This window comes from Vipera berus (assembly GCF_964194415.1).
Source record: "Vipera berus genome assembly, chromosome: 1".
Classification (NCBI taxonomy): domain Eukaryota; kingdom Metazoa; phylum Chordata; class Lepidosauria; order Squamata; family Viperidae; genus Vipera; species Vipera berus.
Window position 1 is genome coordinate 66,191,234 of NC_138202.1, and position 26,786 is coordinate 66,218,019.

Sequence of the window (26,786 nt, forward strand, 5' to 3'; positions counted from 1 at the left end):
GAGAATTGGCAGCGGGGGTGGGGGGGTGTTTGGTTTTTATTCCCACCCCCCCATGTGCTGGGTGATTGCAGCAGGTTTTGGTCACTTCACATGACCCTGAGACACTGTGACCGTCATAAATATGCCAAGCATCTGAATGTAAATCACAAGACCCTGGAGATGCTGCAACATTCCAGCTGATTGGCGCTTCTTCTGGGCTCAGCAGAAGTGCCAGGATCAGCACCGAGCTCCAGCTGGAGCCTGGCGCTGATCCTGACGCTTCTGCTGAGCCCTGACAGCCCTGCAGCTCCAGCCATCTCTCGCTCAGGCTTGTGCGGTGCTGCCACCGATTCAGCTCATTCCCCTCCCCCGCTACCACTTTTCTAGGATGGTTGCATACCACCTGCCAGGTGCCAATGTACCACAGGTGGTACCTGTACCACTGGTTGAAAAGCTCTGGTTTAAATGTTCAACAGTCTTCCCCTCTTTACTTTTTTTATGCAGGATTGTATCTAACTCCTTATTCTTGATACAAACCAATAGGAATTGCCAACAATCATTTTATTCAGGTATTAAGCCTAAATAAAATAAGCACATTCACTGAAGTCCCAATGATTCCCATACAGATTGCTTCTACCCATTTAGTTCCTGACCTGTCAGACAAAGCTGCGTAGAATACTTTTTTCAGAGGTGGCTGCTCAACTTAGCAAATTTTGGGCTGAAAGAGCAAAACCATTTGCTCAAGAGCTTTGATGAACAGTCTATGGAAATCTGTGTTTGTTATGCAATTTACATACCTTGTTCACAATTAAATTCCAATTCAGCTGATGAGCTCTGGAGTAGATACATGTAAGAAAATAATAATAATTACTGACCTTTCCCTTTGGAAGATGACAGGCAGTTAATGCTGCTTCTACCCTTTTTCTGTCCGCAGGAAACATTTGAAAAATACTGAAAAAGAAAGGGATGATAAATTAAAGAGAGACAGGGCCACTAGTGGAAGATGCAGTATTCTAGTGGGAAGACTGCCCGTAAGGAATAACCATTATAATAATAAAATAAACAAAACTCTACCTGAAGGAGAATATTATGTCAGAATAGAGTTCAACCTTCAGTGTCTAAGGTTTATATTAGGCAGAGCAGTTACATTCCTAAAGTGAACAAAGGTGAAACTTCTGTGTTTCTGGAGCTGAATGGGGTTTTTATTTGAAAGGATGGATTTCTGAAATATCCAACACATATATATTTTTATTTACAAAGATATCAAGAAATCACAACTTTAGTTTTTCAGTGACGTTCTCTCAAATGTTGCAGATATGATTTTTGGATAATTCCAGGGGCCACAAAACCAACATACGAGGCAGCAGATGGCATATGTGCTATAAGATGCCACTGAGATTTAACTCATCACAATAAAAGCACTGAATAGAAAACATAAGGAAGCTCTTTCACAAGAGCTTATACGCACCGGCGTATAACACGCACCTCATTTTAAAAAGGAAATTTCAGGAAAAAAACTTAAATTTCAAATAAATAACTTTAAAGCAAAATGGGTCATTAACATTATATCGGCGTATAACACGCACACATCATTTGCCCCCTATTTTCAGGAAGAAAAAGTGTGTGTTATACGCCGATAAATACGGTATATTTCCAGGAAGAAGGAATATCCCCTATGAACTATGCCACATCTTAGCTCTGACTTACTTTGACCTGCTTTAATCTGTAAACCATAGGGCGGAAGAAGCAGGTTTGTTGAAGAATCAGCCTTTTCAGTGGAAATAGATAGAGCATGAGCGCATACATAATTGCTCATTCTTCTTAGAGCAAACGTACAAGGATATAGCCTACTCTTTGCATAAGGACTAAGGAAGTAGTGCATTTAAATATCTATCACAAATATGATACATCAGTGATGCTTTGTTGTCAATGACAGTGTATATATGTGTGTGATCAAAGTGCTAAAATGGAATACTCCCCCTGTGCAACAGACCTCTACATTCCATTGTATTTTGTGGGATTGTGCCATTCCAGCTGAAAAATGCTGAATAAATATATGCTGGGAATAGAGATTAGCTGGTTACTTCTGTGCCCAAAGTCCAATAGGAGCCTGTGCTATTGCCGTGACCCAGGGCCATCTCAGATCTGAGTGTATCATTGACCAATGCATTATGAACACCATACTCACTTCTTAACAGGAATTTTCCCCTCAGCGTTCAGCTGCAGCTTCAGTTTCACCAGACTGCAGGAAAGGGCAGAACAGATACATTTTTATTAGTTTGATATCTATAAAGTTATGGGACAAAATAAGAATGAAGGAAAGTAGCCATAGCAGGGAAAAATATTGAGGTATGCCTGGTTTGATTCCCTCAGGAACTGGAGCCTGTGTGACTAGAATCAAGCCTCTTAAAAGTATCCAAAATAGAGGCTTGAAGATCCGAAAAAGGCAAATAAGGTTATATGCTGTAGTATAAAGCCTGGATCTCTAGTTTTTCACAGGGAGGATGCAAAGAGAAGGAAGGGGGATAGTTTAGGGAAAGAGAACAGAGACGAGCAAAGAAATAAAGAGGAAGACCCTTGTTGCCTTCTCCCAAATGGTCAACAAAATGAATTCCAATGAGTTGATGCTACTACCGGTAGAACTGTATTTTCATCAGCTACCCTATGAAGAGAATGTCTTGCTCATATTTGGCTGTTGTTGTTATTGTTATTTGAAGAACGGGGAAGATTATGTACCTTCCTCCTACGACTACATAAATGACCAGCTTTCAGCTTCATTCAACCACCAAACCATACTACTAGGACTGTCAAAAAATACTTGGAAATACAAGCGTGGTGAATAACTACTCACATTTTCTCCAGGAAAGTGTAACGGGAAGCATTATATATAAAGGGGTTCTTAACGAAGTCCATGATATCATCTGCCCAGTTCTGAGAAATGAAGACAAGGATACAAGCTGAAAGACCAAAAGTTGTGAAGTGTAACATCTACATTTCAGTGCATGAGTGGCAGTATTTCCACATGGAATAAATGCTCATTTTCCATTATTGCTATCCTTTCTAAAGGCACGATTCTATTCTATGCCTCTTTTTGAATCACTGACATTTACTTTCTATTTATTTAAACTAAATGGAACAGATTAACATATTTCTCCTATCTAAAATGGATGATCACATTGATACTCATACTTAGGCATTTGTCAAAATAAATAGAAGGTCAAAAGATATAAAGTTTGCTTGAAGACAGTTTGGTCCAATGCACTTGGTTCTTCCTGCCATCTTTTGTTTACATCACAGTTCTATGAGGTGGGTTTGGCTAAGACATCATGAGTGTTTCAAGGCCAGGAAGGGAACTCATAATTGGGTGGGGGTTTGAATATGAAAGTAATCAGGCCTAACATAATCACTATATCACACTGATATTATGTTTATTTAGCTTTTAAAAGGGACGCGGTGGCTCAGTGGGTTAGGACGCTGAGCTTGTCGATCAGAAAGTCGGCAGTTTGGCGGGTCGAATCCCAAGTGCCGCGTAACAGAGTGAGCGCCTGTTACTCGTCCCAGCTTCTGCCAACCTAGCAGTTCGAAAGCACGTAAAAATGCAAGTAGAAAAATAGGGATCACTACGGTGGGAAGGTAACAGCGTTCTGTGCGCCTTTGGGGTCTAGTCATGCCAGCCACATGACCACGGAGACGTCCTCGGACAAGCGCTGGCTCTTCGGCTTTGAAACGGAGATGAGCACCGGCCCCTAGAGTCGGAAACGACTAGCACGCATGTGCGGGGGAACCTTTACCTTTACCTTAGCTTTTAAAACAATCACATATTGTTCCATTTTTGTCCATGGCTATATTCAGTGAAATACTTTAGGGAGGAAATGCACATATAAAAAAACACCTTGTAATTCTAATATCCAAGCTGGTTTAAAACCAGTGCCTCTCATCTCTAATGTCAGGACTTTAAACAGAATGTCAACTGCTTCTCTTACATTCTATATGGTACTGGGTGGCGATTTTGGTTAGCTTTTGCTTCCATTAACGTCTGAAACTTTATTTTATTTTCTAATACCTTTCCAACATTTTCTTTATAAGAAACAAAATTGTGAAATGTGAGGTCCACCATATCAGGACCAGAAACCACAGTCAATATTTTGTGAAGAAAGTTGTTGTTTGGAAAATCCAAGTTGAAAACTTCTCGGAGCTTGTGATTCTGCAAAGGATAGATATAGAAATTAATAAATAAAAGCACATGGAGAAGGAGAACTGAAAGGAGAAGTGAGAAGACTTGAGAAAAACTTTGCATTCAAATTCAAATTGGGATTGGGCTTTTTGAACACAAAATAATATTTTAATTAAAATAATAGTCTTTACTCACTGTTTCCCCCTCTTTGTCTTTCTTAGTTATAGATGAGTTTATCAAGCTGATTTTGGTTTTCGGGTGTATATTATTGCACATCTTATCAAATCCCTAAAATGGCCTTTAAATGCTACAACCAACACAGGGCTGTTAGAGAAAAACAGTTTTCAATATTCTGCTTCTTTAATTTGCATTCAGTCAGCATGACATTTTGAAGGTATTTTGTCTCTCTTCATCTTGTTCCACAAGCTTGGCCCTGCTAAGGCCAGAATCCTAACTATCTCTCCTAGTCTAGAAGTACAGGACAACTTGGGGAGCACCTTGGGGAGCACCTGCGGCCGGCGTCAACTTCCCTCCGCCCAGTACGCTCCCATAGAGAGGGCCTCCTCAGGATGCCACCGGTCAAAGAATGCCGACTGGTGGCCCCCAGGGGGAGGGCCTTCTCTGTGGGCGCGCTGGATTTATGGAACCATCTTCCGGTCGAGCTCCGGATGGTGCCTGACCTCCACTCCTTCCGGCACGATCTCAAAACCTACCTTTTCAAACAAGCTGGCCTGGCCTGATGGGATGGGGTTGGGTTTTATTAATGTGTTTTAACCTACTTTTAATGTGTTTTAATTTATTCGTGGGCATTTTGTTTAATCGTTTTTAATTTTGTATCTTGTTTTTTAATATGTATTGCCCTGTTCACCGCCCTGAGTCCTTTGGGAGAAGGGCGATATACAAATAAAATTAATAATAATAATAATAATAATAATAATAATAATAATAATAATAATAATAATAATAATAATAATAATAATAATAATAATTTCTAAGGAAGCAGATGTTTTAGCAAAGACAGTATCTACACTGGAATCCTGTTTCCTGACCACCTAATGGCTATTTATCAAAATGCAGTTGCTGCTCAGTACAGAGAAGCATTACAATTACAGGTCTTAAAATTAAAGGTGTCAATTGTTACTCTGGGAAAAGGAGGAACTATTCGAACACTTCCATTTTAATGCTGTTGCATCAGGAAGATAGGTAAAGAAATACAATAAATGCCATGCAAGTGAGTCACATACTGTATCACTGTATTATAAAATGCTTACATAAATTGGTCCTTGTTTGGCACTAAGAAAGAAATATTGTAAAGCTGTGATATTGTTGATGCTGTACTTTCAAGTGTTGTCAAGAAAGCCCTACATGACTTGACCAGTGGGAGACTTTGGCTGTTGCCATTCAAAATTATTTTTTTCTTCTTTTCTGAACTCCTTTAAATGTGTGCAAACCCCAGGGCTCTGAGCAATAGTGCATTTCTGTAGCCTATAACACACACACACACACACACACACACACACACACACACACACACACTGCACACACTGATTTCCTGCCCACAGGTTTCCTCCTTCTATTCACAGTAGAAACTTGACTCTTATTTCTAAAAATCAATACTGTTTCTCTCCTTCCCTTTCTTCAGCAATATTGTGTTTCTTTATGGCACCAAAAACTCTTCTGTTAAAATTTGTTGGTATTCAGCTGTGCCAGACTGCTAGCAGAATTATTTTCAGAACTCTGATAAATCATATGGGAAACCTTCTCTGAACAGAGCTCCAATCACAAAAGGTGCCACAGCCAAATTTGGAGAGATCTCTCGGCACTATAGGACCTTCTGTGTAGCATTTTTTGAGCTGGAGACAACATAATGGGAAGGGAAAGGTGCAGATGGAAAAATCCACTTTTTTCCATTACAGCTGCAAGCACTTAAATCCATTCCAAGACTGTTAAGATATCAGACTGGAAGTGGTTTTTTGTATCATCTTAAATTGCATATGGCCTTTTGTACTATGCACGTTGAAACAAAAGATGGGGAAAAATTTACTACAGAAGCTGGGTTTTTTTTTACTTGTTGATGAAACAGCAGTGAACAGGGGCATCCTGTGGAGATATAAAAAATGTCAAGGTGGTCACAATTGCACAATCAAAACCCTGCTGCTTTTTTGGCTTGTGACAGCTGTGGGTTTGAGTTCATCACAAAAGATGTGTTGGACAGTTTTCCTTGACTTCTAAATTCTCAGTCAGCTCACCCAATTTTAGGAGCCAAAGTCTCCTAAATTTGAGAGACACTAGGTTAGAGAAGGTTATATATTATGTCATAAACTTACTTTAGGAATCTTTGCAAATTTCCCCACTCTAGTATCTCGGACACTTGTAATATCCAGAAATTCAGTTTCCTGCAAAATAAAAAATAGCATGCACAATTTTGGCATCTGTGAAAAAAATATATAAACCTCAAATACAGATCATTTGCATAAACAAGCATATTACTTAGTAATCTAATCATCTTTGGCACTGAGCTTCAGTGAACATGAATTTGTACACAGTATATTTTATCTATTTTTTTATAGGTTTAACTCCAACAGATTCCACTAGAAGTAGATTCAGAGACTTTCTTTATCAGACTACTACAAAACAGAAAATTGTAACATCCAAACTAGAAAAAAATCCAATTGCTGTTCAACTACAGCTACAGCATATACAAATCATTTTATGCAAACTATTTCTAGAGAAGATTTATTATTTTGGTTCCTTGAAGTTTTACAGCAGCCAGAAGAAAGAAGCTTAAATTCGCCTCGGGATTTTTGTTTGAAAGTGTTGACGTTATCTATCTACAGTGTTATCACTATTGCTGTGTGTTTTTAAAAACAAAGACAAATCTATACATTCCCTTCATCTGAGAGTAGACAAGTTGTTGACTAATCTTCCTTTGCAGATGGTTTGCTTTGTTTATAAACAAGGATCTAGATGAACCTAGTGAAATGGGGAAAACAAAAAAGTATTGGACCCTTGTGGTTCCAATAGAAGAGAATTTCTGCCCACTCAGAGCTGTAAAATTGTTGGTGGTCTCTAAGCTTGGCCGGTTGCTTACGGACATAATGAAATGAAATTTCATTACTAACTGGCTGAGCACCAACAGAGTACCAAGAACTCCACAAAGCAAAGAAAATGTGCTGTTTAAATTTGGAAAGAGAAAATGGCAGGGAGAATGGGTTGTTGCATCTCCTGACACTTCTCTACTCAAAAAAATTCTCTTCAAAAGCTGGCTTCAATATAAAAACAGGTCAGTGAGGTGACTGGGACATAGTGGGTTTTCACAGAATGCATTTGAAAAAGATCATGTTAGTCCTAGATATATGTGTCGACATAATAGATAATAATTCTGGCAAGAATTCCATGAAAAGAGCTAAGAGGACTTTCGGTAGAAGAAACAACATAGGCAGTTATTGGTCTGATGTAGCTTTTGTACTGTATGGAATATATGTGGCAGGCATCAGTCTCCAAACCCAATCCATTAATGTCATTTTTGTACTTTAAGCTTTTGTTAACGTTCTCAAAAGCAATGTAGCCAACCAGGGTTGTCAGGATACAAATTCTAGAATACATAGCTAACCTTAAAGGCTGATTTAAATTCAAAATATAAATTTAAATTAAACATTGAATGTGATTTGAATGCAAATCTAGTAATGACCTCTTCTATATTTAAGCATTTTGTTTGTTTAATTTTCCAATTTTAAAAAGTGTTATATTTCCAAGGCAAATGAAAGAGCTGGTATTTTTATATTTGCTTCTCCCTTTATGTAATCCACGTGCACTTAATAGTTACCACTCAAAGGGAAACAACCTTGTCTTCCTGGAATATCTACCCTTCTTTAACTCAAAAGGTCTATGATTGATGTCAGCCCTTCAAGGTAGTCTAGACAAGACACCAAAATCATGAGTATTAATACTACCTTTGTGTAAGGTTACAGTAACAGAATCTTATATGCCCGAATTATCTTTATGTTTATAAATTGGTTACTTGCAGGTTTGCTTCTACCCAGTAGTATCTAACTGTCCAGTCCCAGTCAGGGAGGATGAGCAATGCTTCAGGTTCCATTGGCCAAAGAATGCCACTCGGTGGAACCTAGGAGATGTGCTTTCTCTGCCATAATGCCCACCTTGCAGAATAGTCTCCCTTCAGCTATCCTAACCCTGTGTGCCGGGACCCGCTTCTTGCTTGTACAAGTGATTTGGGTTTATTGTTTCTCAGCTACTTTAAAATTTTGCAATGCTTTTTATTTTATTTTAATTCTAGGCACTAGCCAGAGTCATTTGTTGAGACAGGTGGCCATATAAATTGAACAAATAAATCAAGTTATATTTTTGCTAGCTGAACTGAGTGTCATATATGCTTCCTCTGGTCTGGATATGAGGATTTACTAGGAGTGTGCTGAGTGAAAACTAATTTGGAAATTACACAGTAATTTTCCAACCTTTACAATATAATGATACATGTTCCCAAATAGATACATTTTGGCATTAAAGTCAAATCTATACATTTCCATCTGAGAGTAGATCAGCTACTGACTAATCTTCCTTTGCAGATGGTTTACTTTACAAGGATCTAGAACAGGGGTGTCAAACTGCCGGCCCACAGGCTGGATGCCTCATGGCAAAACCACGCCCACCCCATCGGCCGGCAATGAAAAAAAAGTCACGATACATCGCGACACATCACATGACGTTGCGAGTTTGACAGCCCTGATCTAGAAGCTAGTGAGATGGGTAAAATAAAGAAGTATTGGACCCTTATAATTCCAATAGAAGAGAGTTTTATTTTATTTCTAGAGTTGTAGTCGTAGGTATATAAATGAATTCAAAATGCAAAACTGCACTTCTTTGAATTATTCATTTATTTTTTAAAAAAACAGAACTGGCAAACATTTTTATATCTCTAAAGTGTTTGGAGAGGCAGCTGGAGGCAGAGGTAGAGGTAGTTGTAAAACGTGGACGTGCTGGGAAAAGCTGCAAGAAAAAGAAAGATGCATGACCAGCTAAAGAGACAAGATAATGCAACTATGTCAGGGACCTAAAATTATCTAGGTGTCCAGGTTATGATCAACAAAGTATTAAATAAGATGATCCTTCAGGTGGATCCATTCCAGAATTTTGTTTTGCTACTCTTAAGATTTAACACTTTCCCAGCTCCCACTATATGCACAGCAAATAGTGCATCCTTCACATGTGGGCTAATTCACAAGCTTTAGTTACTGCAGAGAAGGAAGTCACTGCAAACCGCAGTCTCTGACTTTCTGCTAGAAATCAGTAGTAAAGCAAGCAAAATGTGATGCAAACTTGATAGCTCTTTTTTCGTGCAATTTTTCTTTGAGAAAAAATTGAGTAGCTTTCCTATGCATTATCACAAGTCCAGCATAGTATTATCTAATCACCACATCTCAAACATGTATCTTTTTCTTTGTTATATATGCAGATCTCTTTGCATCAGATCTTCAAACCATATCTTCATTTTAGGTAACATTTCACTTCTTTTTTTCAAAAATTATTTTTAAATATAGATTACAAACAAATTCAACAAGAACTTGTGGGAACAGAAAATAAATTATGACCTTATTAACAGAAAAAATCCACATAATAATACTTAAGTCTAGTATTAAATCCAGACCATAGAGAAATATATTGCACCAACTTCTTATTTTTAATACACACTGATTTTTTTAAAATAAACAATAAACTTGTACCCAGGAACCATTCCTTAAAATCAGAACAGTAAGTTTATTTTAAGTCATGTAAAATTATCTTCTTTGTTGGCCCTAGATCTGATACAGCGATGTTCTTCATGAGATGAGAAATCCCATCTTTTAAGAGTATAATTTAAGATCCTAAATGGTAATATCTGTTGATATGAAACAAAAATAAGGCTACAGCTAGAGAAGAGAAGATCACATAGTTAAAAAGTTGTTGCTTTCCAGTTAAGTGCTACATCTCTCAAGGATCCTAAAATTGCAGGCACCTGAGTGGGTGCTAGAGGATTTGGATCATGCTGTTTAATGCATATTTTAATTGCTAAGAAAATACAGGCAAATCATTTTTAATATGCAACTCTCAATATCTTTAAAACAGACATTAGTAATCAACTGTTTTAAAGTGTTGACCTCTTGTTTAGCCTAAGAATTCCAGTAAAACGTCTTCCTTGCTATTTTTACATGTGGGTTAATTCAACCTAACCATTTGTGCTGAAAGTGAAGATCTCTGTTACATATACCAGGACCCTGCCAAGAGGTATTATATACTTGCTATTCAAATAAGCCCTAGAGAGAAGAATAATCATAAAAACTCTTGTTCCAACACATGCAGAAGTTAAAAAAAAATCCCAGTGATGTAGTTGAAAAACTGGTGTGTTAAAGCTGCCATCACCATAAAGTAATATCAGTTTGGAAAAGGCTATTCAAGGGGCTTTAGCTTCCCATAAATATTTTCTCATCAACTTATTTATCTGTGTAAAATATCTAATATGAATTAATTTTGGAATCCCCCTAGACCAGACATGTCAAACTCACGACATCACGTGACGTCGTGCAACGTATCAGAGCTTTTTCACCATTGCCGGCAATGGGGTGGGCGTGGTTTCCTGATGATGCGTCCGGCCCGTGGACCGGCAATTTGACACCCCTGCCCTAGACTATGCATTAATCTCTATGTAATATCCATTTTTATAACATTAATCTTGTCCCAAAAACTTAATGGGAATTTTAAATGTTAACTTATCTATTAAAATTGTATCTGTACATTTGGACATATTTGAGGCAATGGCAAACCACTTAATTATCAAGAACTTCTATAACATAATCAGTATACAAAAACCATTTATATTCAGTATCAAGTGCCACTACACTTTTATTTTTCTGTAGACAAATAGGAAAAGCCAATGGTTCAAAAACCAGATTAAAGACTAAGAAAGATAGGTGATATCCTTCCTAGGTGCCACCTTGTAACTTCATAGGCTGAAAGATAAATTCATTTGTAAAACTCTTGCCACTGGTGCAAATATGAAATTATGATCCAATAAACAAAAGATGGTGGAAGTCCATATCTTCCTAGAACACATGTTACAAATTCAGACCGAACCATGTCAAAGATCTTTCCAATACCCAATAAAATTAGAACAGCTGATTCCAATGTATCTGTCATGATATCTATAAATCACCAAGCAGATGCTTATCTATTTTTTATAAATCCAGATAAGATGGCTAAATGACAAATGGTATTATGTTCTGAAACCTGTCTAGTGCTTAGTGTCCACATTAAATAAAGATATTAGTTCATTCCTTGTACATCCTGTGGGGTCTTTCTCAGATTTTAATATTACTGTAATATAAGCCTCATAAACCAAATAGGGAATTTAGAAGGATTAAATGATTGACAATAGGCCTCCACCAATATCGGTTCCAATAAGACTGTAGAAGTTCTGGACCATGCAAGTGAAACACTGAATTCTCCTCAGTTTCATAGATTACAACATTTCTGAGATTTCTTGTAATGTTGAGAAATGTTTCTTTTTCCTATCCAAAAAAACTTTTCCATTTCAATATTTCCCAGGAAATTGTTACTTCCTTGCAGTTCAGTTAAGGGTTGCTTACTTGATGTACCTGAATATAAATATAATGTAATAAAGAATATAATAACACTGATTATTGATGGGTCCTGGTTCACAAAATAACTATCCATCATTGGTCTGAATTCCAGATATAAAATTTCATTGTTTTTGTTGTATCAAATGATAATGCCAAAACTTTACAGCTTCTCCAGATTACCAATATTTCTGGCTGAAACATTTCAGAGTATTCAAACTGTTCTGAGCATAGAATCTCCCTCGCCCCCCACTTCAAATTTTGTTGTTTTAAATATTTGATGTGAGCAGTCTGTGTTGTTTGTAGCATATAACAAAAATGAATTTTTAATCTTATTTTCTAATTGTTCAGAATTAATGTCTCTGATACTCCTTTTGGCTCAGATGAAAGCAACAATGAGAGGCTTCTGGTGGCGGCGCGGCGCCGAAGACAGCCTTCCCGGGCTGCCCGCGGCTCAGCTGTTTGTTTTTTCGCCCGAAACAGCGCCGATCAGCTGTTCGGGTGAAATTGAAGCCCCCTCCTCGGGAGAAGAGGAGGGGGTGAGGCCCCAGGTAGGGGTAGAGTTCTCCGGGGCCGCCTGAGCTTGGAGCTTGGGCGGCTGAAGGATTGAACTCCCCCGAAGCCTGGGTTGCTCCCAGCTGGCCGGCGTCTCTGCTCCGAACTTCTTGGAGCAGAGCCAGGCGTCGGGGAACCATCCCTGCCTGAAGAAAGGACTATGATTTAAAGGAGCAGGCAGAGCGGTACAAGAGGTAATGGCCAAGAGGATTATTTTACTATACTCTCTAGCTTTTTGGACTTTTTAAACTTTAAGTGAAAGTGCGTCATAACTGAGGACTAAAAGATGGCGGCGAAACCTCCCCCTAAAACTCTTCGGAGCGGTGGATCTTCGCCGGTGCAACAATCATCACTACAGGCATTACACCCTCCTGAAGTGCTGACACCGAAGGATTTACGAGATGCTCTGGATAAACTTTTGGAATCAATCAATCAATCAATGGGTGATAAATTTGCACAGATGGAGGAGAAATTGGAGAAATTGGAGGAGAGAATGGAAGAGAGGATGGAACAGAAGTTCAGCATGATGAAGGTAGACATTTTGTCTTCAGTGCATAAAGTGGCGGGATGTGTGGAAGAATTAGATGAAAAAATGGATGATCTGGCTCAAAGGAATGCCATATTAGAAGTAAAAGCACGGGAGAATGAAAATGCAAGAGAAAAAGTGGAAAGGGAGTTAAGTCTAGCCCAATATTACCAGATGCAGTTTGCTGTCAGAATCAGAGGTTTAAAAGAGAATATTAAAGAAGATTTAAAGCAGCTGATTTCTGAGGCTCTTGAAGTGGTATTAAAGCAGCCAGCATCTGAAATAAGAGCAGCTATGGATAAAGTGTTTCGGGTGAACTCATGGATTGCCAGACAGAGAAAATTGCCTAGAGATGTGGTGGTTTACTTTGCAAAAAGAGAGATTAGAGATCAAGTTATACAAGCTGCCTATGATGCTAAAGTGGTGATTGCTGAACAAGAAGTCTTGGTTTTAAAAGAAATTCCTCCAAGGATTTTAAGGGGAAGGAAGGACTATACATTTCTCGTGCATGAGCTCAAGCAAAGAGATATAAGGTTCAGATGGGAGATTCCAGATGGGCTGATGGTGATGCATGAAGGTAAAAGGTATCGGCTGATTACTGTGAAGCAAGCGCATGATTTCTATAATAATGTCTTAAAAGCAACCCCATTAACACTTCTGGAAGCTGGAAAGGGATCGGGAGAAGGAGAACATCAAGAGGATGAAACAGAGGAAAGTGGTGTTGGAGGAGATCAAGTTACAACTTCTCTGGATGATCCTAGAGAGCAAAGAGTAACACGTGCTGCTTTAAAACGAGCAAAGAAAATAAAAGAACAAGACCAGCAAAAGTCCTCAGATTCTTCACAACATACATATAGTCAAGCTGTGGGAGGAGCACGGCCTAAAGAACTTAGTCCTATCAAAGCTGTGCTCCAAGAGCTTTGGGAGGATATGCATGGCAACTAAATTTTTAACCTGGAATGTTAATGGACTAAATTCACCGCAGAAGAGGAAGAAAGTTTTTCAATATTTAAAACAATTTAAGATTGACGTTATATGTTTGCAAGAAACGCATATTAGACTTCTGGATCAAAAGCATTTATTGAACTCGAGACTGGGTACGCAATTTGTTGCCTCTGCAGAGAATAAGAAAAATGGAGTGGTTGTTTATGTTAAAAGTGCCTTAACAGCAGACTTAATTGAAGCAGATAAACATGGAAGATATGTTATGATTGAGCTGTTGTTAGAAGGTAAAAAGACGCTTCTAGTTGGATTATATGCACCTAACCAACAACAAGCTGATTTTTTTAGTTTACTCCACACAAAGCTTACCCAGTTGGATTATAAATCTTTTATTTTTATGGGAGACTGGAATGGTGTTTTGGATGTACAGTTGGACAAGGCTGGAGCTTTTAAGCGCATTCCAAGTCATGCTAGACTGCCTAAATCTTTTTTTGAAATGAAGGATGACCTGGAATTGCGAGATATTTGGCGTGAGAGACACTTACAGGAGAAGGATTATACTTTTTATTCTGACAGACACCAATCTTTTTCGAGGATTGATTTTATTTTGTTGACTAATGATTTTTTTTTGAGAACAAAAAAGGTGAAGATTTGTGCAAGAACTATTTCTGACCACAGTCCAGTTTGGTTGGAGATTGATAAGGAGAAAAGAGACAGGCGCTCGTGGCGTGTAAATGAGAATTTGTTTAGAAATCAGAGAAATGTGGAAGAATGTAAACAGAGGATGAAGGATTTTTTTGAGATTAATATGAATAAAGGTACCTCTATGGACATGGTTTGGGATGCTAGCAAGGCCTATATGAGAGGGGTGTTGATATATATGAATAATAGACATAGACGTGCAGTGGAATCTAGAAGGAAAGAATTGGAGAATGAAATAAAGGAAAAACAAAAGGCTTTGATTTTGAATCCAGAGGATGTGAAGCTTAAGGAGGCTATTAGACTGCTAAGAGGACAATTTGATAAATTAATGGCAGATCAAGTGGCAACCAATCTGCGGTTTGCTAGGCACAATACTTTTTGCAACGCCAATAAACCAGGCAGATGGTTAGCTTATAGACTGAGGAAAAAACAAAGGGCCTCTAATATAGATAAGATTGAGTATAAAGGTAGGGTTGTGTTTCAACAGAATCTTATTAAGGATGCTTTTGTGGATTTTTACTCGAAATTATATACTAAAGAGGAAATTAATGTAAAAGATATCGATATATATCTGGAGAATGCTAGCACCCCAGTTCTTACGCAAGTACAAAAAGAGGGGATTAATCAATTGATCACAGAAGAAGAAATTCTTACAGCAATTAAAGAACTGAAGGTGGATAAAGCGCCAGGCACGGATGGCTTGACTGCGGCCTACTATAAAAAATTACAATTTGAGATGATAAAGCCGTTAAAGGAACTGTTTCAGACAATTCAGAGGGGGGGAAAGGTGCCACCGTCTTGGAAAACAGCTTTTATTTCTTTGATTCCGAAGGAAGACCAGGATGCTACTCAAGTTAAAAATTATAGACCGATATCGCTTTTAAATACAGATTATAAGATATTTGCTAAGGTCTTGGCTAATAGACTGATGAGGGTTCTGCAACAGGTGATTCATGGTGATCAAACGGGGTTTATTAGTGGTAGGCAAATGAAAAATAATGTGAGACATATAGTTGATGTGTTAGAGTTTTTGGAAAGGCACAACCAGATCTCTGCAGCGCTAATCTTTTTAGATGCTGAAAAGGCCTTTGATCAATTGAATTGGCAATTTTTGTTGAAAGTTTTAGATAAAATGGATTTTGGGGAAAAATTTTTACAGCCGATTAGGGCATTATATCAAAAACAATCTGCCCGCATTATAGTTAACAATAGCCTGACGGCAGTATGTAATATTGAGAAGGGCACAAGGCAAGGGTGTCCGTTATCGCCCTTGTTATTTGTGTTAACATTAGAGATACTATTGGCTAAGATTCGGAGCTCGGAAAAAATTAAGGGGATACAAGTTGGAGATCAGGATTATAGATTGAGAGCATTTGCAGATGATCTGGTTGTTACAGTGACCCAGCCAGAGAACTCTGTTGTGGACCTGATGGAGATAATAACGCAATATGGGAAGGTTTCTGGATTTAAAGTAAATACACAGAAAACTAAAATTTTGGCTAGAAATATGACAATTTCACAGAAGGCTCTCTTAGAAGGATTAACTGGATTTGAGATTGTTAAGAGGGTTAAATATCTGGGGGTGATTTTGTCGCCCTCTAATACAAAGCTATATAAAAATAATTATGAAAAACTATGGGGGAAAATTCAAAAAGAATTGGAGAGTTGGCAAAAATTGCAATTGTCTTTGTTGGGACGGATTGCAGCAGTGAAAATGAATGTCCTGCCCAAATTTTTATTTTTATTTCAAATGATACCGATTCTTAAGAAAGACTCTAATTTGGAGGAATGGCAGCGTGGTATCAATAAATTTGTGTGGGCAGGGAAAAAGCCACGAGTTAAACTTAAGATTATGCAGGATACTCGTGAGAGAGGTGGCCTTAAATTGCCTAATTTTAAATTATATTATGAAGCTGCTGCATTAGTAGGAATAAGTGATTGGATTAATTTGACGCAATCGAGGTTATTAAATCTTGAGGGCCATGACTTGTTGTTTGGCTGGCATGCATATTTGTTGTATGATAAGAAGGTAGATACTGTGTTTAGGATGCATATTTTAAGACAGGCATTGCTGAGAGTTTGGAAGAAGTATAGACATAAGCTAAGCAGCAAGATACCATTGTGGGCAATTCCAAAACACGCAATAGAAAATATACATGCTGGTTTCAAACATGATGTGACTACGTACAAGGAAATTTTAAGTTTCGAAAGGAATGTCTGGTGTTTGAAATCATATAGCCTCTTGCGAGAAGAGAAGGTTGTTCAAACTTGGTTTCAATATATTCAACTACAGGCCAGGTGGAAAGAAGATCAGAAAAATGGATTTACAATGACTGATGAAAACTTGATAAAGCAGATTAGAAATCAGGGATTAGCACATATTAAACGGATATATCTTGCATTGATAGAGATTGACTCAGAAACAGAGCTTGTTAAGGATTGTATGATAAAATGGGCCCAAAACATCCAGGAAGTTATCTCAATGGACACGTGGGAAAAGATTTGGGTGAGGAACGTAAAATTTACTCAAGCTCAAAATCTAAGAGAGAATTTTTACAAAATGTTTTATAGATGGCATCTAGATCCTAAAAAGCTTGCAAGTATGTATCCGAATTATCAGCCTAAATGTTGGAGGTGTGGTGAGGAAGATGCAACATACTTTCATATATGGTGGACATGTAAGAAGGTTAAGGCTTTTTGGATAAAAGTCTGGTGGAATATGCAGAAGATTCTTAAACAGAGGATAAAGTTTTGTCCGCAACTTTTTCTGTTGGGAATAATTGCAGACGCTACAGTTGTGGACACCAAGCTGATGTTGAACTTAATTACGGCGGCAAGACTTTTGATAGGCCAATACTGGAAGAAAGAGGAACTGCCGACCATAGAAGAGTGGACTTTAAAGGTTTCCGACCTGGCAGAGATGGCGAAGATTTCGGCCTATTTGAAAGATCATTCGCAAGAACGTTATATTATGGAATGGAGAAAATGGATTGAGTTTATCCAGAACAAGTATAGGGTTAAGAAGTTTTATGTAGCATTCGAATAAGTCTTCTTTCGTTTTCTTTTTTCTTTTTCTATTTTAGTTTTTTATATATATTTAATAATGCTAAGGTTTGTTTTATCCTATATAAGCTAGAGAGTGATGGATTTTAGAACTTATAGTTGTTAGTATATGGTTGTTTATGATTGCTTTTTTTTATATATATACCTTGTATTTAGCTCTGGGAAGTCGGGGGGGGAGGGGGGGAGGGGGGGAGGTAGGGGGGAAGGAGGGAGGGGGGGAGGGGGGGTGGTGGGGGGAGGAGGGAGGGGGAAGGGGGGTTTTTTAAAGGAAAATTGTATTTTAAAACTTTTCAATAAAGAAAGCAACAATGAGAATCTGATAGATGTCTTATGCTTACTCCAACGACTTAACATCTTGGTAGAACTCCATTTTTTAAAAAAAAAATAAATTCAATTATTCTGCAAAATGTTAATCTCTTAAGAGGCACATATTAAAATACCATCTAAAATTAGCTGAAGTGTAATTGCTAAAATTCACAGTCAGGAGTCCCTAGAGCATGGTCTGCAATTGTAACAAGGTCTCCTGATCCACCAAAACAGAAGAACTAAAAAATAATATATTCTAAAACAATTTTAATGTGCTTATTTAAAAAAAAGGTTTTCTACATTTTAGATTTTAACAATGCCAAATATTTCTAATATATATGCTTTATAATGCCTTCCAGTTTTAAGAAGAAATATTTTTTAATATCTGAGGATCCTAAATTAAACTCTCCAGCACAGATTATACAGTATGCTGATAATTTACAGATCATGGTTTAGAGAACAGCTATGAAATATGTCAGGAGTGTGAATTGTTTCTGAAAACATTTATATGGTGTATACCGTGGCTTCTGGAGGTCAGGACCTACCTTATTTTGAAATGTCCAATACAGATAAAATCCCTTTGGATCCACCCGTAGAATGACAGGAAAAGCATTAGCAGACTCCTGGGAGGAAAATGATGCATAGTTCAAAAATCTTAATTTATTCGTTTTTTCATTTATTTATATAAGAAACAAAGAAAATGAATACAGATAGTCCTCAACTGACAACCATTCGTTTAGTGACCATTCAAAGTTACAAGGGAATTGAAAAAGTGACTTATGACCATTTTTACCATTGTTGCAGCTTCCCCACAGTCATGTGATCAAAATTCAGAGAGCATAAAATGTGGTTGGCCCCGACTGTCCATCCAGGTCATAGGTAGCCCCCCAGGTGCGTCCATTGTAACTTTAAATGGGCACTAAACAACCAGTTATAAGTTGAGAATTTCCAGTACAGCTGAGGTCAATTCCTGACTTGTTCCATGTTAACAACTTTATTGTGCATTATCTGAAACTCTGAAATTGTCTTAATTCAGAATATACCTTTAATCCTCTAACACAGGGGTCCCCAACCCCCAGTCCGTGGACCAGTACTGGGCTGCAGCATGCCAGGAACCGGTGCGCACAAGCAAGGAAAGCCCCATCTGTGGGATGCAGGCAGCACACAAAACCACGCCTCCTCTGGTCCAGGGAAAAACTTCTCTCCACGTAACCGGTCCCTGGTGCCCAAAAGGTTGGGGACCTCTGTTCTAATATACATATTGTCATTGTACCATATAGTATAAATGCCATGAGAAGATTTGCACTGATCTGCTTCAATATGAAAGGCTGAGATGGCATTTCATCCAAAGAAAAATTTACAGCTGACTTCTGCAAAAGATAAAGTCGTCCCAACAGCTTATGTCCAAGCGACAGCTTGTTCCAACTCGAATCTAAGCAATAAAACTCAAATTGGTGGTTGGTGGATTAACAGAGACGATGCTACCACCATATCTATTTGCTTGTTGTTTGCTTATTTAATGTTTTATATCAATATAAACAATGTATTTGTATTTTTATATTTATGAGTTTAATTACAAGCTGCCCAGAGAGACTTTGCAGAGTGACTGGCATATAAATTTAATTAATTAAATAAATAAACATGTTTGCATAGCTGGTCCATGAACAGGAAACAAACAACCTAGCTATTCTTGAAGCACTTGTTCCCAATTTGGATACAGCTGCTAGTAGCAATTTTAATACATAACTCAAACAGATATAGATAGAGAAAGAGACAGAGATAGTGAGATAGAAATATGCTGATTCAGCCTCCTCATTATTGAGCAATGATAATTCTCAAGAAGTTTGAAGAAAATGTAGATACTATATTCAGTTACATTCTTGTACACTGGGTGCATCTTCTTGATTATCAAGGGTATTAACCATTTTACTATTTTTTGTTTAAAAGAGGACAGCCCTCTGCTTTTAAGAATGTATTCTTGATTTCAAGGGCTGTTCAGTCTGAGTCAAGTTTATTGATAGAAAGCATTAAGACAGAAGAGCAAACATTGAGAAGTTGCCATCCACAGTCATAACACATTGTAACATCCAGCACTTGAACACACTCTTTCCCACTATGATAAGATGTGCTGCATTTCTGTACAAATTATAATCATTACTTTTAAAATTGAATCTTTACACTCCATCAGCAGATGTAGCCTTTGTGCAAGTCTGCTCTTCTGCCCTCTTTCGTGAGAATTTTCTCTTTAGCGGAAAGTACACCAAGTACAACCATGCCAGCATTTAGCAATGTTATGCAAAACACAGGAAAAAAGCAATCAGTAAGTAAAGGAAATAAAAGGCAGAAGATAAGAGAAAAGGGAGCATAGCTAAATCTAGTTTACACAAAAACATTCATTATAGTTTCCCAAAGTTTTCTATCCTTGTAAGCTAGCCTTTAGCATTTTATCATATCTAAACACCAATTCATACGTATAAGACGACCCGGCGTATAAGACGACCCCCTACTTTTAAGAAGTTTTTCAAGGTTTTTTGTCTTATACGCCGGAAAATACTTACATGCCCTGCCCTCCCTGTCCGGTGCAGAGGAGGCGAAGGCCCAACTGGCCCCGCCGGCCCTCCCACTGCTCCCGCGCTTCTGCCGGCCCCCGAGGCGCAGTGTTTCCCGGGCGGCAGGCAGCGCCGGAGGGCAGCCGCCACCCCGCCACGGCCGGCGCCCCTCCTGCTTCCCTCCCCAGGCCTTGAACTTCTCCCATTCGGCGCAGGGCGGGGCAGCTCCGCCCGCAGCCTCTTTTTCATGTGCCGCTTCCCTCTCACCATCGGCCGAAGCGCGCTCGGCCCAGGCTCCCGGTCCCTCTTCCCGGCCGGCTTCCCGCCCTGCCCCTCATGGAGCTGGACTGGGTGTGCAGCCTCTCGGTGTGGCTGCTTTTCCTGGGCAGCCTGGCGGTGCGGCTCCTGCGCTCGGACCTGTTGCTGAGCCGGCTGCTGCTGCTGCTGCGCGTGGGGCTGCTGGCCGTCCTGCCGTTGCCCCTCAGCGCCGCGCTCACGGTGGCTGCCTGCTGGCTCGTCGGAGAAGGACTTCCCTGCCGGCTCCTGTCTGACGCTCTTCCCTCTTGAGGCAGCTGCTGCCTCAAGAGGGAAGAGCGTCGGACGGGAGCCGGCAGGGAAGTCCTGCGTGCGCGCGTGTGTGCGCGGCTCCCGTCCGATGCTCTTCCCTCTTGAGGCAGCATCCCCGAGGACTCCTTAGGAGCCGGGGAGCGATGCTGCCTCAAGAGGGAAGAGCGTTGGACGGGAGCCGGCTCTTCCCTCTTGAGGCAGCAGGGGGAGGATGAGAGAGGGGAAAAAGTAGAAGGGGCTGGTCCGTCTATCGTGCTAGAAAAAAGCGAAACAGCGGCGAAGCCCCGGTCAAACCAAACTTAGATCCCGCCCTTTTGCCAGCGCACGATGAAACTGTGCAAACTCCAGGCACAACTCATCCCTCGCCGACGGGGGAGTGGTAAGGATTGGCCAGTGCGGCGCCTGCGGTATTTCGCCAGTGGGGAAGGCACTAACTCGAGAGCCAGGCGATGCTCCCTGCAATTTTTTTTTAGAAAACCTCGGTATTGGCTCTGTCCTTAAAGAAAGCAAACAAACGCACTCCAGATCAGAGGGGGCTATTTCGCCAGGAGCTGCAAGAAACCGCCCCCCCTCCCACCCACTTCCTGCACCTTCACTCCTCCAGAGCAGTCCCACAGGTGGCAAGGCCAGGGACTTCCAACACGTCCCCCGAAGGGAAGCCTGAGAAAGTAGCGAACAGATTACTCTACCCTCCTCCAAGCAGCCACATCCCACCTCTGTCCGACGGGCCCGCTGGAAAGGAACGCGCCTTATGAAAGCGTGCAGGACTTCCCTGCCGGCTCCCATCCGACGCTCTTCCCTCTTGAGGCAGCATCCCCAAGGACTCCTTAGGAGCCGGGGAGCGATGCTGCCTCAAGAGGGAAGAGCGTCGGGTAGGAGCCGGCAGGGCAATTCTGCACACGCGCGCACTCCCCAGCTGCTAAGGAGCAGCCGGGGAGTGCGCGCGTGTGCAGGACTGCCCTGCCGGCTTCCGCCAGACGCCACCCACTGATTTTCTGGCGACTGGGCATATAAGACGACCCCCGAACTTTTGAGGTGATTTTCATGGGTTAAAAAGTCGTCTTATACACCGGAAAATACGGTAGTCTTCATAAAAAGGCACACACACTTTCACATTTGTAACAAACATACATCTAATGTCCACACAGGCATTCCTTATATATTTGTTCATAAATACATTAAACAACCAAGGTTCCATCTCCTTTTCTATTATCTGTACAGTGTTGAACAATTCACTAAGCATTCTATTTATTAAATACATGCTTTACTTACATCATATACTGCTTTGTGTCATTCCACAGCTAACCTTCCATACTGTCCCTATGGAGATTGTGTAACTGGTAGAAAACTTAGATAATTTACTACCCTTTTGGGAATGTGTATTAAACTACACTAGTAGATTCAAGGGAATATGTTTAAATGTCAAAGATGTGAATGTAATATTGAATTATATACCCAAATACTGGAATTTGATTGTTTATCAAGTTTGGAGAGTGAAGAGGCAAAGAGAACTATATTAAGAAATTGGAAAATTTACTGTATATTATTCCAGATGCCAAAGAATGGTTGTTGGACATGTGTGTTCTACTTGTTTTGCAAAAAGCAATATTTTTTACTAATCACAGGATGCAGCAATATACTTTTTACTGTTGATATTTTCTGCAAAATGAACATTCAGCAATCTTGGAATCTGCGGAAATACAAAGAGCCACAATGGAGTCCTTGTCGACTAACAGACTTTAGTTATGATCATTTAAACACAGAGCTTTTTCCATTTCATCTAAAGCATGATTCATATCAATGCAATCCTTTTGTGCTTTCTGCCAAATTTTGTGAAGTATTTGAAAATTGCACTTAATCTTAATTTTACAAGTTGTATTAATAAGGAACTAGTAAATTGGGATGCTGAATAAATAGCAGGCATGTAACATCACATGACCACAGATTGATATGACCACATGTCAGTAAGTATAACATCTTAAAAAACGTACTTATTAACAGGCCTCCACCAAAAATCCCTTAATCTCTCTGTCAGGATGATACAAAAGGAACCAATTCATCAATCCAGGGATAAATTTGACAGTACTGTACTGTATATCATCTCAGTCCCTTTCTAGGGGCTATTAAAGGCTCTGCTGCTCTACCTTCCTGAAAAAAGGCAGAATTGGAACCAGAGATTGTCCTCAATTTGCTAAGACACTAAAGCCATCTTAACCCACAACCATGGATGTTCATTGCACCATTGTATGCATTACACCATGCATGTGACCGAGAGACTCTAAATGGGTCTGGTTTTGCTCCCATGTCCATATCAAAGCAAGAATTGTCATGGTACTTACATCATCCCACCTGATAAAGCGTTCACCTTCAATCATGTACTTCTTCACCTTAGGAGGGGTCAGGATAGGAGTAAGCACAGACATTTTGGCATTCCCCTCACTCCAAGGTTGGACGGGGAGGTTGTCTCTCTTCACTTCCTCTGCCTCCTTGCTGCCTTTTGGAGCTTCTCCTCACATGGTGCTCACTGTTATTTCAGGAACCAATATGCTTTATAGGCAGGGGAAACTCTGCAGTGGCTTCCAGAGACAAACACTGAGCTCCTGATCTGCATAGGCAAACGATGGGCTTTCTAAAGCACACAGGTAAACGCTGAAAAATCCAGAAATAGCGGGCTAGGTAGACAGACGTGATCAACAGGAATCATAAAACTGCAGAAAAGAAACCAACTAACGAGGGTTTCCTGCTTCTCAACTTCCTCATCGAAGCTTCTGCTTCTCTCCTCAGCAATTCAGAAATTATTTCAACATTCCTTTCTGAGACTTATTCATTTCTCAAAATTAAACATTGTGGCAGAGAATTCTTCTCAGACAGTTCTTCTCAATACTCAGGGAATTAGAGGATTTGTAGGTCCAATGTATCCAGAGAGTATGACACTGGAAAAAGGCAAGATACTTGGTTAACTGGCTGCTCTGTTTTTCTTTGAGAAACTGAGTCATCATTGTTCCCTTCCGTTATTAAATGTGGTCTCTTCACAGAGTGTGGCTACTGCTTGCCTACTCAGTGTTTCTCAAACTTGGTAACTTTAAGATGTGTGGACCTCAGCTCCCAGAATTCCCCAGCCAGCATGGTTGGCTGAAGAATTCTGGGAGCTAGAAGTCAACACATTTCAAAGTTGCTAAGTCTGAGAAACATTATAGCAATAGCACTTACACTTATATATTGTTCCATAGTGCTTTATATACTCTCTGAGTAGTTTACAGAGTCGGCATATTGCCCCCAATAATCTGGTTCCTCATATTACTGACCTCAGGATGGAAGGGTGAGTCAAACTTGAGCCTCTTAGGATCGAACTCCATGTTGTGGGCAGAGTTAGCCCACAATACTGCATTCTAACCACTGTGCCACCATAGTCCCTTGTTATGTTAGATCAGACATGTCAAACGTGCGACATCACGTGACGTCGCACAACGGAGCTTTTTCTCTGTTGCCAGCAATGGGGTGGGCATGGTTTCGGGATGACACGTCCGGCCCGTGGGCCGGCAGTTTGACACCCCTGTGTTGGATGAAGAGAACTTCCCAAATCCCTATACTCCATATCTCTAACACAATCCCCCTATAAAATATACTATTCTTGTTATTTCTTTAGAGGCTATTTCTACTTGTCCTGTATTATTCAAGAACAGAAGTGATAGGGTGAGCTATTTTAAGCTATGTTAGCTTACACTTCATAACATGGCCTTGAGCCTTCATGAATTTAATTTAATAGAATAACAGAATAACAGAGTTGAAAGGGACCTTGGAGGTCTTTTAGTCCAACCACCTGCTCAGGCAAGAAACCCTATACAATTTCAGACAAATGGTTGTCCAATCTCTTCTTAAAAAGTTCCAGTGTTAGACCATTCACAACTTCTGGGGGCAGGTTGTTCCACTGATTAATTGTTCTAACTATCAGGAAATTTGTCCTGAGTTCTAGGTTGCTTCTCTCCTTGATTAGTTTCCATCAATTGCTTCTTGTCCTGCCTTCAGGTGCTTTGGAGAATAGCTTGACTCCCTTTTTTTGTGGCAGCCCCTGAGATATTGGAACACATCTATCATGTCACCCCTCATCCTTCTCTTCATTAAACTAGCAACCATTCTTTATATGTTTTAGCCTCCATTCTCCTGATCATCTTTGTTGCTCTTCTCTGCACTCTTTCTAGAGTCTCAACATCTTTTTTACATCGTGGAGACCAAAGCTGGATGCAGTATTCTTAGTGTGGTCTTATGAAGGCATTATAAAGTGGTATTAACACTTCATGTGATCTTGATTCTATCCCTTTGTTAATGCAATCTAGGACTACATTGGCTTTATTTATATAGAGTTGCAAAAATTCAGATGACTACAAAGTGACAGGAAAGATTTTCTGAATCTCTTTGCTACATCAAATGATTTATTAACTGCAAAAAAATACACCAGAAACTCCTATCTGGTAGTCCTAATATGTTTTTGGAGATTTGTTTTGTTTTCCCTGAGATTTTTCTTGCTTTCCATTCACCATAAACATTTTTCCCTCTCCATGAAGCCATTCCTATTTTAAAAGAAAGGATTCCAGGCAGTGGTGGGATTCAAATATGTGAACCACTGGTTCTCTGCGTGGATTCTGCTTCTGGAAGTCCATTCTGGGCCTGGGCCTCTGAGGCCCAGAAGGGACTTCCAGAAAAGGCGTCCACACACTTCTGGTGGGCCATTCTCAGCCTAGCAAAAATAGGCTAGGGCTTCAGGGGCACCATCCAGTTGTGGGATTCAGCTGGTTTGCCGAACTCAACAAAAAATTAGCTATTGGTTCTTCCGAATTGGTGCGAACCAGCTGAATCCCACCACTGATTCCAAGTATCACATAGTTAACACATTTTTAAAAATGTATTCGCTTCACATTATGTTTTGCACTTTACTTTTGATAGATATCTACATACCACTTTCACTTTTAACATCAGAGGGTTCAAAGCAGCCTCAAAGGTTACCTAGTTTGACTTCCATCAATATAAGACAGAGATCAATGTCTGGCCTCTGCTTAAAACAAAACAAAAGCAAATTAGTTCATATTACAGCACAAGATTTACGTTTACAAAAAAGAAGGTGACAGAAGACAAACATGATTTTTTAAAAAGGCTGCTTTGCAGAGTTATAAAAATAGGAAGCTTCATTATAATTTTCACTGAAACTGGAGGGGAATAATGTGACCGGATGATCCATGTGTCTCCTCTAACTGCTGCTCACATCTATGATGGAGCAACTGTTTACCTCAGTTATGATTGCTTATCTGCTCACCCCATATTTTGGCTGACTTCACTTGCTAATTTATACTAATGCTGGATTCTTCAGAATTCTAAATCAGAATACGTCTTAGCTCATCTTAAGGTACCAATCTTTTTTGTTTTAGAAAAAGCAGCCTGCATCCATGTTGGTGGATAAATTTCTACATGAATGCTTCCTTGCTGTGAAATACAATAAAATACAACCACAAGCCAGCAAATCCTCTGTTACAGTGGAAAGGCTGTTGAAGACAGCCAGTCCTCATTTCATGTTGCTGCCAGAGCTGGGACTGCTTGCCAAAGGAAGAAGTAGACAGGTTTAGTCATGCAAAGAGATCCCCAGCATAGTTGGTAAACTTGAGTTTGTGGTTTAGTACATTATGTCAAGTGGACCAGATATGGTCTATTAGCATATCATGGTTAAGTAAATAATGATTTCATGTACTTTACAAGCTATGCTTTGAAGCCTTTTGCTCTGCAATCCCCTGCATTATTCTGCA

The 26,786-nt window shown here is 39.7% G+C and overlaps 1 protein-coding gene across 3 annotated transcripts in view; it reads right to left on the bottom strand.

Annotated features, from left to right (window-relative positions):
• Positions 1-23,688, bottom strand: part of PLCB2 (phospholipase C beta 2) — a 67,567-nt gene extending 43,879 nt beyond the window's left edge. For 2 of the 3 annotated variants that reach the window (XM_081334902.1, XM_081334904.1), the window contains exons 1-8: positions 23,334-23,373; positions 20,037-20,121; positions 18,424-18,501; positions 6,481-6,549; positions 4,043-4,183; positions 2,831-2,910; positions 2,168-2,221; positions 855-930 (exon numbers count right to left, since the gene is read on the bottom strand). In XM_081334902.1, coding sequence (XP_081191028.1) covers positions 855-930; positions 2,168-2,221; positions 2,831-2,910; positions 4,043-4,183; positions 6,481-6,549; positions 18,424-18,501; positions 20,037-20,121; positions 23,334-23,338 — 588 coding nt within the window. In that variant the 5' untranslated portion in view covers positions 23,339-23,373. Of the gene's footprint in view, positions 1-854; positions 931-2,167; positions 2,222-2,830; positions 2,911-4,042; positions 4,184-6,480; positions 6,550-18,423; positions 18,502-20,036; positions 20,122-23,333 lie in introns of all 3 variants that reach the window. The other variant, XM_081334903.1, reaches the window with a different exon arrangement.
• Positions 23,689-26,786: the final 3,098 nt, after the last annotated feature.